Source organism: Microcaecilia unicolor, chromosome 1, assembly GCF_901765095.1.
Source record: "Microcaecilia unicolor chromosome 1, aMicUni1.1, whole genome shotgun sequence".
Lineage (NCBI taxonomy): Eukaryota > Metazoa > Chordata > Amphibia > Gymnophiona > Siphonopidae > Microcaecilia > Microcaecilia unicolor.
This window is the reverse complement of record NC_044031.1, coordinates 198,393,155-198,407,194: the sequence shown is the minus strand read 5'-3', so window position 1 is coordinate 198,407,194 and position 14,040 is coordinate 198,393,155. Positions and strand designations below refer to the sequence as shown.

The 14,040-nt window shown below is 45.5% G+C and overlaps 1 protein-coding gene across 9 annotated transcripts in view; it reads right to left on the bottom strand.

Annotated features, from left to right (window-relative positions):
* The window catches only part of EZH2 (enhancer of zeste 2 polycomb repressive complex 2 subunit), a 626,582-nt gene that overhangs the window by 371,734 nt on the left and 240,808 nt on the right, over positions 1-14,040 (bottom strand). For all 9 annotated transcript variants that reach the window (XM_030203624.1, XM_030203674.1, XM_030203633.1 and 6 more), the window contains one exon: positions 5,908-6,072. In XM_030203624.1, coding sequence (XP_030059484.1) covers positions 5,908-6,072 — 165 coding nt within the window. The remainder of the gene's footprint in view (positions 1-5,907; positions 6,073-14,040) is intronic.

The following is a 14,040-nucleotide window of genomic DNA, read 5'->3' as shown; positions in this document are numbered from 1 at the left end:
ATGTAGAGACTTAATAAAAATTTGTACTGCTGCTCTTGTAAATTAGCCGATCTAATAGCAGATCAACTTCTGCAGATCCTCTCCTGAAAAGTCTAATAAGTCTATCAAGTCCATTTTCCATCTATCTGCCAAGGTGATAGGGTCCCACTGTACCGCAAATTGGGGTAGACTGCAAATCGTGGGCAGACATGATTAGATTTGCTCCGTGCCTCCTCTCCGGCTCTCTGTGCTTCCTCTCCAGCTCCCTCTTGTTAACAGCAATGCACAACGGTAATACCTGCTGTCCTGGCATTAATCTACCCTTGCGATCGCTGGAGTGGGGATATTTGAGATTCCTGATGCCATGAACTTTAAAACCTAAGGCTACTCCAAGTCACTTAACACTCCATTGCCCCATGTACAACAAAAACTTATTGTGAGCCCTCTAGGAACAGAGAAAGTACTTACACATAGTGTACAGAACTGTGAACATCTACTAGAGCTACAGAAATGATTATTAGTAGTAGTAGTACTCCGACAATTCAGAAAATTCAGGAAATGTATGCGAGTAAATCCAGCAAACCAGGTGGTGGCATGGATCACAAAGCCAATGGAAGTGCAGCTTCAGCAGTTCCCACACCTGAAAAAACTGGGATTGACATGAACGGTGACCAAGCACCTGTGACTAGTATTACAAGAGCTTAGAAAAACCACAACGGAAATTGCAGATATGGTGGTAAATCAGCTGGAGGAAAAACTGGAGGCAATTCAAGTGAGAGTGGACAGTTTAGAAGTTAGGATTCACAAGACAGAGGTAGAAGTAGAGCAAGAGAAAGAGACTGTATGGGATTGTAGTGTTACAATAATGAAACAGCTGGAAGGTATGGTAGGGAAAACAGATTTTGAAAATCGAAACAGGAGGTCAAATTCAAGACTGTTTGGCCTTCCTGAAGGAGTGGAGGGAAACAATGTCTTCCAATTTATAAAGAAGGTTCTGGAACATTGCTTTCAGGGCTCCCCAATTCAGGGCCAGATGCACTAAACTAAACGTGCCTTTAACAACCCTTTAACAACCCTTTAACGAACAACTTTTTAACCATGGCATGCATTAAAGGCCATTTTCCGACGACGGTAGCAGCAAACGAAAATGAAATACAGATGAGCAAATTGTGTAGAAACCCTATTGGAATGAGATGCACTAAAGTTTTCCCTTTGCCCTAACGCAGGAAAACTCCGGGAAAGCTAACGAGACGTCTGTACCTCTCATTGTGGCTGCCCGGCGAACACTTCAGACCTGTCAAGAGCTTAAAAACCCGACACATGTAATTCTCTGCTTATCACAGTAACACATCAAACCCACCTCCATCCACTTCCCCTTCACAGTATCAAAAAAGCACTCAAAAACAATGTTAAAAAAAAAATCAGGAGGGAGCAAAAACGCTCATCAGGAGCGTCCTTTATGGACGGTCTTGCTCCCTCCCCCCCCGCCCCGCCCGAGCTCGCCGCTGCTCCCCACTCCCCCCTGCATAAAACCGTGACTTTTTTAGGCAGCCCCGGCCCCCCCTCTCTCCCTCCCTCTCTTTCTGAAAAAACAGTTCCCGCCATCCTCCGCCCCCGTGCCCCGCCCCCACCGCCCCTCCAAAGGTCGTCACCCGCCGTTCCCCCCCTCCACTGGGCCCCCCCTCTGTCTTACTGGGCCCATGCAGCGCCTCTAACCTGTGTGAAGGCGCTGCACAGGCAAGAACAGCTGATCACCTCCTCCGCGAGTCTCCGACGTTTCTCCTTCTTCCTGGGCCCGCCCTCGTCTGACGTAAGTAACCTACGTAGGTTACTTATGTTAGACGATGGCGGGCCCAGGAGGAAGGAGGGACGTTAGAGACTCGCGGAGGAGGCGATCAGCTGTTCTTGCCCATGCAGCGCCATCACACAGAGGTGAGAGGCGCTGCACGGGCCCGGTAAGACGGAGGGGGGCCCGGTGGAGGGGGGAGGATGGCGGGAGCTGTTTTTTCAGAAAGAGAGGAAGGGAGGGAGAGAGGGGGGGCCGGGGCTGGCTAAAAAAAGTCACGATTTTATGTTTTAACATTTTTATTGACATCACTTCAAAGAAAACCGTCAATAATATTAATACATTTAGAATCAAAACTGAACATGTTCTCTTTGCACTCCCATTAAAGCCTTTTATCGATGTGTTTTTAATTTTTCAACCCTCCCCCACCCCTCCCTTAAACCACAATCTGTCCCTGAACATATATTTCTTCAGGTGCGTATATTCTTTACCATTAACTGACAGTACTATAGAACACACAATTGTACCATCTTCATTTAACAACAGTTATTATTGTTCCCCCCCTCCCCTCCCTCAAAAGTCACGATTTTAATGCAGGGGGGAGCGGGGAGCAGCGGCGACCTCGGGTGGGGCGGGGGGGCAAGGCCGTCCATAAAGGACGTACAATAGCCACGATGATATCGTAGGTTTAGCGGTTGTGCGCATGCGTTTCCTCTACCGCTTGCAGGGATTACACCAGTTTAACGATTCTTTCATGCATCCGACTTTAGAATACCGCACCAAACATGTGTGACTTGTTTTTTTAGTGCATCCATCGTTTTTTCTAAAATGTTAATGACTTTTACGTTTTTGGCTGTTTTACATTTAATTGATGTATCTTCCCCTCAATCCGCTTACAAAATTGAGAACATGCACAGAGAAGGAAGTGGAAGTGTTGGCTGGCTAGCACATTATTTTTTATTTTTGTTACATTTGTACCCCGCACTTTCCCACTCATGGCAGGCTCAATGCGGCTTACATGGGGCAATGGAGGGTTAAGTGACTTGCCCAGAATCACAAGGAGCTGCCTGTGCCTGAAGTGGGAATCGAACTCAGTTCCTCAGTTCCCCAGGACCAAAGTCCACCACTCTAACCACTAGGCCACTCACTCCACTCTTATACTTAAGTCATGCTAATTGACTAACACAGAGTTAATGTGAGAGCAATTAGTGCCTCCTAAATAGAAGGCAGTTAGTACTGCCACGTTAACTCTCTGCAGTTATCATGCGCTAATGGGAACATTAGTGTACAACCTGCAACATAAAGTGGGAAAGCCCTCAAAAGTGCTGTTTAAAATTTACAGTAATCACAAGGCAAAATCTTGGTTTAAAAACACATTAACTGCAAATTTTTGTGCACTTAAAGGGCCCATGAGTTGCTAATGGAGTAGGAATATATAACTTAAGTCCCTTAAGATGACTAGTTTTATGCTATTTTTATGTTTTCGTTAAGGACCTAAAAACAATGCATTGCTAAGAGCTAATTATGGTCTGATAAAGAGGCTCTAATTAAACCTTTTATCCTTCTAATTAGCTTATAAGCCTATAAACCAAAGATCAGGCCTGGAGTGGGTTGTGGAGAATGCCAAAAGATCATCCCGCACATTCCTTGATCTGCACTTCCCTAACTACAAAGGTCTAAAATACAAATTGTTTTTTTGTTACATTTGTACCCCGCGCTTTCCCACTCATGGCAGGCTCAATACGGCTTACATATTGTATACAGGTACTTATTTGTACCTGGGGCAATGGAGGGTTAAGTGACTTGCCCAGAGTCACAAGGAGCTGCCTGTGCCTGAAGTGGGACTCGAACTCAGTTCCTCAGTTCCCCAGGACCAAAGTCCACCACCCTAACCACTAGGCCACTCCTCCAAACTTTACCTACTTAAGTACACAGTTATGGAACGCACTGCCGCGCAATTTAAAAACAATCTACGAACTAACGAACTTCCGAAAACTACTGAAGACCCATCTCTTTAACAAGGCTTACCACAAAGATCAACCAATGTGAATATACATTAGTCCTCCACACATAGTTAGAACTGTCCTATAATATCTGCTTGTTATATTACTATCATGTCTTATCATTATCATGTTACCAAAGATTCTTCTGTAACACTAAATGCCTATTTTCTATTATATTTCCACTACTCATGATGTATTGTAAGCCACATTGAGCCTGCAAAGAGGTGGGAAAATGTGGGATACAAATGCAATAAATAAAAAATAAAATAAACTCTAAACAGAGACTTCTTTCAATATCTTACTGTGCTATAAACTGATATTAAACTCTAATAAAGAGTTCCAGAGATGGCTAATCCAGATGTCTACAAGAAGAAAGTAATAGGAATAATCTGCCTCCGGAACATACACCTGATCTATTTTCTGTGAACAAAGAACTGCTTATATGCAGAATGTGAAATTGTCTGCACAATGTCTGTGGTTGAGAACTGAATTGAATCACTGATGCTCTGCTAAGTCAACCTTCTTTGCAACTGTTGTTTGCGACACAGCAGCTTTTAAGTGCAAACCAAAGCTTTTACAGATGACTAATTTACAGACATCTAAAACAATGTATGTACCAAAGTCCTCTTATAAGCTGGGTAGATTTGCCTACAGATGGACCTTGAGGGAATGCTCCTGGAGCTCCTTGGAGCAGTGAACTATCAGCATAAGCAGCACAGCTTGAATTTAAGGCATTTTTTGCTTAGATATATTTGCTCGTGCCTTATAAACGATGATGCACAGACCTAAGTATGTGGCAATAAAGAACCAAACTTCCTCTTTTTGGACAAGCTTTGTTCTCTTGATTTTGAAGGAGAAATTATGTCTTACCTGCCAATTTTTTTTCTTTTCTTTTTTTTAAATTTTAACAGGAAGTTTTTATTGAGAGTGAAAACAACACTTACAGCTCATCTCACAACTGAGGGATCGCAGAGCCCACGGCGCTGCTTGCCATAGAGGATGCAGTATGCACGGTGCACGCGAGCATGGGGGGACGCAGCAACCATATCTAACCTTCCTTCTGAGGGTGTGCGTGCTTGCTTTCTCTCATCTCTGGCACTCTGCTCTCGTTAGTGGCTATCCCCGTCAACGGCATGCGCGGGAGGTTTCTCTTCTCCTGAAGTCAGACGCCTTTACCTCTTAGGGAGGGTCGGGGCCTCAGCTATAACTTTGGTTGGAATACTGAGGTGCGTTTACTTCTGCATTTGGATATATAACACAAGTCTACAATTTTCCTAATATTATCAGCAGCCTGATAAGGAACATCAACCTCTTTGATAAGAACAGGAAATTCCTCCCATACTATGGGCACTGAGAGCTTTGATGTTGAGTGTTTTGATTTTTCCAGAAAAGTTGATATATCCCCTAATCTAAAGGGGTGAGATTCATCCACACTCCACTTAGAAAAAGCACACATGGCAGAGCTAGGCTTCCAGGGCTAGTGGTGCTTCTGAATCTCTGCTAATTGAAAAGGTAAATGCGGAGGGGAACTCTAAAGGAACTGTGGAACATAGATAAGAGATTAAGGGGGGGGGGAGTAAATAAAACTGTAGGTTGCGTATGTATGTAAAAGGAGGCTAACAGACCAATACTGTACTTTTCTCGCATAAAAATTATTACAGAGGTGAAAGCCTATGTTATGACTATTGTATAATCTGTCTTTACATGAAACAGTGGAGAACATTAAAAAAAACTGGCATTTTGTTGATCATGTCACAATTGGTGAGCTATGCCAAGTCTCTAGTTTTTCTTTAATGCTTTACAGTTTTTAAAGACCTTTCCTTTGGAAGCAATTATCACTTCTATTATTCTTTATTATTCACCAAAAAAAAAAAATTTGCCAAATTTAAAGCAGCATCCTGCTTTGTTATAACTCATTAGGTCAACAAGTAGTATTTCTTCCAAAAGCTGGACAAGAACCCACTGAATAACTGAATGGTAAGATCAAGGTTTAAGAAAATCAATCATCATTACATGTCCACAGATGTGAATCATTAAAAACCAAGGTCAACTAAAGAACCCCAAGGTTTAACAAATCTTTAATGTTAATACAAACCTATCCAGAAAATACTCATAATACTCAACTGTTAGCAGACATACCATCTCTATTCTCTTCCTTATCTCGTCGTTTCTCATCCATCTCTTCATCCTGATTGTCATCACAATCTTCATCATCGTCATCCTCTTCATCATCATCATCATCACTGTGCTGACCAAGGGCATTAACCAGTTCCACAAATATTTCATCATTGATAAACCCACATTCTGAAATGTAACAGTCAAAATTTGAAATGAAAATGATGATGATAATAGTACAAGTACAGTCAGTAGACTTTTAAAGGAGAAGGGAAAAAAAACTCAAGTAGTTCTACTCTCTCGTCAAATTTTAAGCTTGAATATGTCAAATAAATGAAATAAATCAAATAATGTTCATTGCTTCCATAACTGTAGTAGATACTTGTCCGAGCCAAGAGGATTCTGATAGCTAACAAGCAGGATTAGTCCAGCATGGGGCATTAGACTAGGCCACAGTTTCAGCCTGATCGAGGCTGGGAGACAAGGGTAGCCCTTTTCCACCTGTGCAGTAGTGGGATTGGGCAATGACATCTGGCCACTGAGAAGAAAAGCAGAGATTTCTTCTAAAGCCCTTTTGAGGGCATGAAAGACAGCAGGTCTGAAGAACTTTCCAGCAGCAGCAACAACAGAACAGAACAGAATTAGCAGGTGAAAATGGGAAGAGAGGAGTTGTAAAGGAAAAGGAAAACAATAAGAGGTCCATGTGAAATAGGAATGGGCAAGAAAGAATGAAAGGGCTGCATGGGTCAAAAGAGCAGGGCAATCTTTTTGTGGGTACTTGATGGGCTATAAAAAGTACATTTCTTCCATGGTGATTAAACCTTGGAGGACATTTGGAATATTAGCTAATCTAACAGTGGATGAAGCATGTGGAAAAATAAGTGTCATGTCTCCTTTTTGCAACAGTTTATCTTTGGAAATGTGAAACAGTCACACATTTACAAAATTTTAATATGCTTGAGAATGGAAGAAAACAGAACATGAAAATTTCTCTATTTCCAGTGCTGTTAAATGTGAAAATTTTTTATACTGTTTCACAGTAGTTCTATTATTAGGTTTCAATTTGCTGTTTTCAAGTTCACTTCATTTATTGTATTTATATTTATACTTGGTTATTTTACTATTGTTATGCTGTTAACAAAATTATAAGTTTTATGTTAAACTGTACCTGCTGTACACCGTCTTGGGTGAATGTCTTAATAAAGGTGGTTCATAAATCTCAATAAATAATAATTTCAGAATGTTTATCTCAATGGAGTTACTGAATTTTCCTGTTCTCCATGGACAAGCAGAATAAATCAGCCACACATAAGTGGCATCACACAACACAACCAAATTGGATCTATTCTCCCAGAACCCAGAAAAGGCTAGAAAGCTTTCTGGATATGTATAAGTGTGCTTGCCTGTGTATTAGTTGTTCCTTTGCCTCAACGTACTTCACCCACTCAGCACTACAGGAACAAGATTTGAGCCTGCCATGAGTGCGAAAGTGTGGGGGTACAACTGTAATAAAAATAAAAAAAATCTTTCAAATTACCAGAGAAAATGGATATTTAATCAGTATATTCCCTTCAGGACCTGGCAGCAAAGCAGGCTTAGGCAACTCAGAACATGGCCTTCCCATCAGCAGTCAGTCAGCTGGACCATTTTTTTTTTAGGTATCTAATTGTATTACTAGCTCTGGACTCGTATTTTGAGGGATCTTCTCATTCAAAGTACTAACTATATTTCCTGCGGTTATATCTTTAAAAATACAGCGATATCGAAACACTTGCCCCGATTGATCTCCCTTATCCACTAGATCCCTCATGGTACCAGGATGCCTTCTCTCTCTTCTCACATAAAAATTCAGAGTACTAGAGGTCACAGGAAAATCTGCCTCTCGGGGCCATCTTCTAACAAAAAGGAACATCTAAGCCTCACTGTGGCCAACTCTCACCTTTTGGGGGGAGAAAAATGAGAGGTTTCTCCATGAAAGATCTCCCCTCAACTAAGCAGCATAAGAGCACCATAACAAAAAAGAAGACTGCAGCTCTGCTTCACACCTAGATGTCGCCAAGCCTTGCCCTGGCTCAGCACCATGTGCTGATGGCAGTCAGCATGGACAACTATCACCAATCCTGGTCATAGTACTGCATCAGTAGTGTCAAATCAAGCTTCTCTATGGCACCAAAGCTGAGCACCACAATGGAAGGGAAGGCAGTGGACTCTAGTGCTACCCTTCCCCCTTGTGTTAATGCTTGTTCATGTCCTAAACACGTTTCTTTACCCATTATGTAAAAGGAGGCAATTCTGGGGAGAACTGTACAATGATGGAGCAAACTCTGTCAACTCCAGGACTGCCTCACATGCAGGTAGCAGAGTGTCACACACTAAGGTGCGCTAACGTTTTTAGCGCATACACAAAATTAGGGCGCACTGTGTAGGTGCCCATAGGAATATTGTGGGTGCCTACACAGTTAGCGTACACTAATCTGCTTATAATCGAACGAGAAAAACGCCCAAGTTCCGACCTAAATCGGGAGATGGACGTTTATCTCACAAAAACGAATAACGCGGTATAATCGAAAGCCGAACTTGGACGTTTTCAACTGCACTCCATCGCGGAAGCGTACAAAGTTGAGGGGGGCGTGTCGGAGGCGTGGTGAAGGCGGGACTGGGGCATGGTTATCACCCGAACAGAGATGGGCGCCTTTCGCCGATAATGGAAAAAAAATATGCATTTGTAGCGAGAATTTAGGGCACTTTTCCTGGACCCTGTTTTTTCACGAATAAGGCCCCAAAAAGTGCCCTAAATGACCAGATTACCACCAGAGGGAATCGGGGATGACCTCCCCTGACTCCCCCAGTGTTCGCTAACCCCCTCCCACCACAAAAAATGATGTTTCACAACTTTTTATTTTCACCCTCAAATGTCAAAGCAGTATGCAGGTCCCTGGAGCAGTTGTTAGGGGGTGCAGTGGACTTCAGGCAGGTGGACCCAGGCCCATCCCCCCACCTATCTGTTACAATTGTGCTGCTTAATGCTTAGTCGTCCAACCCCCCCCCCCAAACCCACTGTACCCACATGTAGGTGCCCCCTTCACCCCTTAGGGTTATAGTAATGGTGTAGACTTGTGGGCAGTGGGTTTTGAGGGGGATTTGGGGGGCTCAACACACAAGGGAAGGGTGCTATGCACCTGGGAGCTCTTTTACCTTTTTTTTGTTTTTGTAAAAGTGCCCCCTAGGGTGCCCGGTTGGTGTCCTGGCATGTGAGGGGGACCAGTGCACTACGAATCCTGGCCCCTACCACGAACAAATGCCTTGGATTTAATCGTTTTTGAGCTGGGCGCTTTCATTTTCCATTATCGCTGAAAAACAAAAACGCCCAGCTCACAAATTGTCGAATAAAACATGGACGTCTATTTTTTCGAAAATACGGTTCGGTCCGCCCCTTCACGGACCTGTTCTCGGAGATAAACGCCCATGGAGATAAACGTTTTCGTTCGATTATGCCCCTCTAATGGTTACCGCACGCGCAAAGCACTAACACGCCTCTAGCATGGCTTATTAAAGAGGGCCCTAAGTTCTCAGCATTGTCTGCCATGCTGATGGGAGCTCTCACAGCTCCACCCACAACAGCAGCTGATCATCAGGGCATGGTCCAATGCCTCTCTTTCATTGGTGTTTTATTTTAATAGAAAATAACTTATTTGAAAATAAAAATCAAAACACAAAAAAAATCAGGTCATTCTTGGAATCTCATATGCATTCCCTACACTCACAGCAATGCACAGATGTACATATCGTTTGGATCACAGATATCCAACAAGTCCTGAAACTAAACCAGTTTCACATAGTTCATTCCAGGAAGCAAACAATTGCTTCCCTAAGCCCATATGGTTGATTTTATGGATGATTCCTTCAGAAAATCATGCCATGTTGGGTTCTCATTATTTCCAAATTATCCTCTTCACTAGTCTTTGGCATGGAAATAAGGGAAAATTAGGTTCTTACCTTGATAATTTTCTTTCCTTTAGTCACAGCAGATGAATCCATTAACATGGGTTGTATCCGTCTTCCAGCAGGTGGAGATAGAGAACACTGAAAGCACATGGTGTTCCTGGACACTCAGACCCCCTTTAACTTCAGTATATGAAATTTCCAAAGCAGAGTGAATAAGAAAGGCAAAATAACATAAACTTTCCTCACAGAGAACAAATGCCCCTGGACCGGAGCAATAACCAAACAAAGGAGGGACGTTATCAACCTCCTGCAAAAAAAAAAAACAGCATGTAGTAGTAACTCTGATAGCTTGTCTTCAAGTACCCCTAATGAGGCACAATGTCTGTATGCAACATCTGTAAAAAAAACTAAAGACAGACAGGGAGGGATCAAGGATTCATCTGCTGTGACTAAAGAAAATTATCAAGGTAAGAACCTAATTTTCCCTTCCTTGTCATCAACAGCAGATAAATCCATTAACTGATGGGATGTACCAAAGCACTCCCTAAGTAGGGTGGGAACAGGCAACTCTGCGAGCAAACACTTGCGCTCCAAAATGCACATCCTGCCGCGCTGCCACGTCCAGCCTGTAATGCCGCACAAACAAGAACTGAGAAGCCCAGGTAGCTGCACGACAGATCTATTGAAGAGAAAAGACACCCGTTTCAACCCACGAAGAGGACATTGCCCTCGTAGAATGCGCTTTAAACGCTTCAGGCGGTGACCACCCTGAAAGCAGATAAGCAGAAAAAATGAGTTCCTTAAGCCAGTGGGCTATAGTGGCCTTCAACGCCAGAAACCCCCGTTGGGGACCTGCCAACATAACAAATAAATGACCAGAATTCCTAAACTCATTTGACATCTGCAGATACTGCCACAGAGCCCTGCGGACATCCAAAAGGCGCAATTGCCCAAAGGAGTCCGGAAACTCCTCCTTACAAAAGGAAGGAAGAAAAATGGGCTGGTTCAGGTGAAAAGCTGAAACCAGAGAGCCTGACGCTCAGACACTCTTCTTGCCAATGTCATTGCCACTAAAAAAACTGCATTGAGAGTCACATCCTTCTGAGAAGCCCGTTTAAGAGGCTCAAACGGAAATCGCTGGAGCGCCTTCAACACGAGCCCCAGGTTCCAAGACGGACAGGGCGACCTCAAAGGAGGACGGAGACAAAGCACCCCTCTGAGAAAATCGGAAAATATCCAGATGCGCAGCAAGGGACAAGCCGGAGACTTTCCCCCGGAAGCAGGCCAACGCTGCCACTTGAACTCGAAGGGAATTGTAGGCCAGGCCCTTTTGCAGCCCATCCTGCAAAAAGTCCAGCAAAAGCGAGACTGTCGCCAGTCGGCGAGACAGACTTTGGAGTACACCACGACTCAAAAATGCACCAGATCTGAGCATAAGTCGCAGAGGTAGACCTCGTGCAAGCATGCAAGAGAATGGCAATAACCTTATTAGAATACCCCTTGTCCCTGAATTGTGCCCTCTCAAGAGCCAGGCCGTAAGACCAAAGCGGCAAGGATCTTAGATAGTCACCGGACCCTGAACTAACAAGTTCGGAACCCAAAGCAAAGGAAGAGGCGCGTCCACCAGCATCCTCTGGAGATCCGCGTACCACGGACACCTTGGCCAATCCGGGGCAATGAGAATCACCAATCCTCGGTGTAGGCGAATCTGAAGTAGTACTCGCCCTATCAAGGGCCAAAGCCACATTGAACCTGCAAATAGGTGGGAAAATGTGGGATACAAATGCAATAAATAAATAAATAAATAAATAAACAGGAGGCCCGATGGCCAAGGTTGAGCCAGGGCATCCAACCCCGCCGAGCGAGGATCTCTCCTTCTGCTGAAAAAGCGAAGGACTTTGGTGTTTATGCTTGACGCCATGAGGTCCAAGCCTGGAGTCCCCCATTTGGCACAAATCTGAAGAAAAACTTCTTCTGTCAGTTCCCATTCCGCCGGGTCGATTTGATGTCTGCTGAAGAAATCGGCTTGTACGTTGCTCTGACTGGCTACGTGAGCCGCAGACAGCAGCTCTAGGTGGCACTCGGCCCAGTCGCAGATATGAGACACCTCTGCAGCCAGGGCCCTGCACTGAGTGCCACCCTGACGATTGATGTAGGTCACTGCTGTCATGCTGTCCGACAAAACTCGGAGAGGAAGACCCTTCAACGTCCTGAGGAAGGCCAGAAGAGCCTGGAATATTGCTCTCAGTTCCAAGCGATGGATGGACCATCCCGCTTCCGCGATGGACCACAGACCCTGAGCATAGCATCCCCGGCAATGAGCTCCCCAGCCCGAAAGGCTCGCATCCATTATCACCAGACACCAAAAAGGAAGAGCCAGTGGCATCTCCTGCCGCAGCAAGCTGTCGGAAAGCCACCAATCCATATTGCGTAGGGCCGCAGGAAGCCACCTTAGTCTGTGTTGGTATTCCGGGGAAATCAGAGACCATGGCTGAAGCAGAGCAAGCTGTAGCGGCCTCATGTGAGCTCTCGCCCAGGGAACCACCTCTAAGGTGGCTATCATCGATCCCATCGAACAAAGTCCCAAGCACGAGGGCGAGGCATCTGCAGGAGCAGGAGGACCTGATTCTGAAGCTTGAGACTCCTGTTGTCGGGGAGAAAAATGAACCCCGAAGCCGTGTGGAACCGGACCCCCAAAAACTCGAGAGACTGAGAGGAAGCCAGGTGACTTTTGGGCTTATTGACTACCCAGCCCAGAGTCTGAAGAACTATAACAACTCTGGCTTTGGCAAGTCGGCTTTCGTCTGCCGAATCCGCTCTGATAAGCTAGATGTCGAAATAAAGGTGAACTCTGATACCCTCTCGCCTGAGAAAGGCAGCCACCACTACCATCACCTTGGAAAAAATCCGAGGGCCAGTTGCCAGGCCGAAAGACAAGGCGCGAAACTGGAAATGTTGGCTCAATACCGCAAACCGGAGAAACCGTTGATGCGGCGGCCAGATGGGAATATGCAAATACACTTCCTTGAGGTCCAGAGACGTGAGAAACTCTCCTGGCTGTACCGCCGCAATGACAGAGCGCAGGGTTTCCATGCGTAAGTGTCGCACTCCTACGGTCTCGTTGACTCTGCGTAAATCGAGGATAGGTCTGAACGACCCAACTTTTTGAGGCACCACAAAATAGATGGAGTAGCAACCGCAGCCGCGTTCGGCGGGAGGAACCGGAACCACCTCTCCGAGCTTCAGCAACACCTGCAAGGTCTCGTTTACCGCCGCACGCTTGACGGCAGTGCCGCATCGGGACTCCAAAAATGCATCTCCCACCGGGGCAGCGAATTCTAGTCGGTAACCTTCTCTGATCAGGTCCAGGACCCACTGATCCGAAGTAATCTTGGTCCACTCCTTGAGAAAGAGGGAGAGATGACCCCCTACTGCGGGAACTGACGAGTGGACTGGCGCCCCATCATTGTGGACACCCCTGAACTCCTGGACGTTGCCCGGACGCCGCAGTGCATTTGTCCAAACGAAAGGAGTTCCTCTGCTGGAAACGGGTACGTTGACCAAACCCCGCAGAGCACCCCGGGCGATACCTGCGAACTTCGCGAAAACGTGGCCTGGAAGAGGAGGGAAAAGAAGGACTTTTGGAAGAAGGCCTCGGCCTATCCTCAAGGCAACTGTTGAGCCTTAGAGTCCCCTAGGTCCTTAACCAATCTTCTCCAAATCCTCCCCAAATAAAAGAAGGTCCCGAAAGGGTAACCTCACCAGCCTTTGTTTAGAGGCCATGTCAGCCACCCAAAGGCGGAGCCAAAGAAGGCGACAGGCAGCAACCGCCACCGACATCCGCTGAGCTGAAGCTCTGACCAGATCATAAAGGGCATCAACCAAAAAAGACAGGGCAGACTCTATACGCAGGCCGACCTCAGTGAGGGAACCCGCTCCATCGGCGGGCTGCTCAACCGCCTGCTGCAACCAGGAAAGGCAGGCCCAGGATGCATAGGAACTGCAAATAGCCACCCGTAAGGAAAGGCCCGAGATTTCAAAGGAACGCTTCAGCACGGATTCCAGCCGCCGATCCTGCACATCTTTCAAAGAACCCCTCCCTCCACCAGGAGTGTAGTCTTTTTAGTCACAGCTGTGACTAACGCATTCACTTTAGGCATCCCAAAGAGGGCCAACTGACTTTCACTCAGAGGGTAAAGGTGGCACATAGCT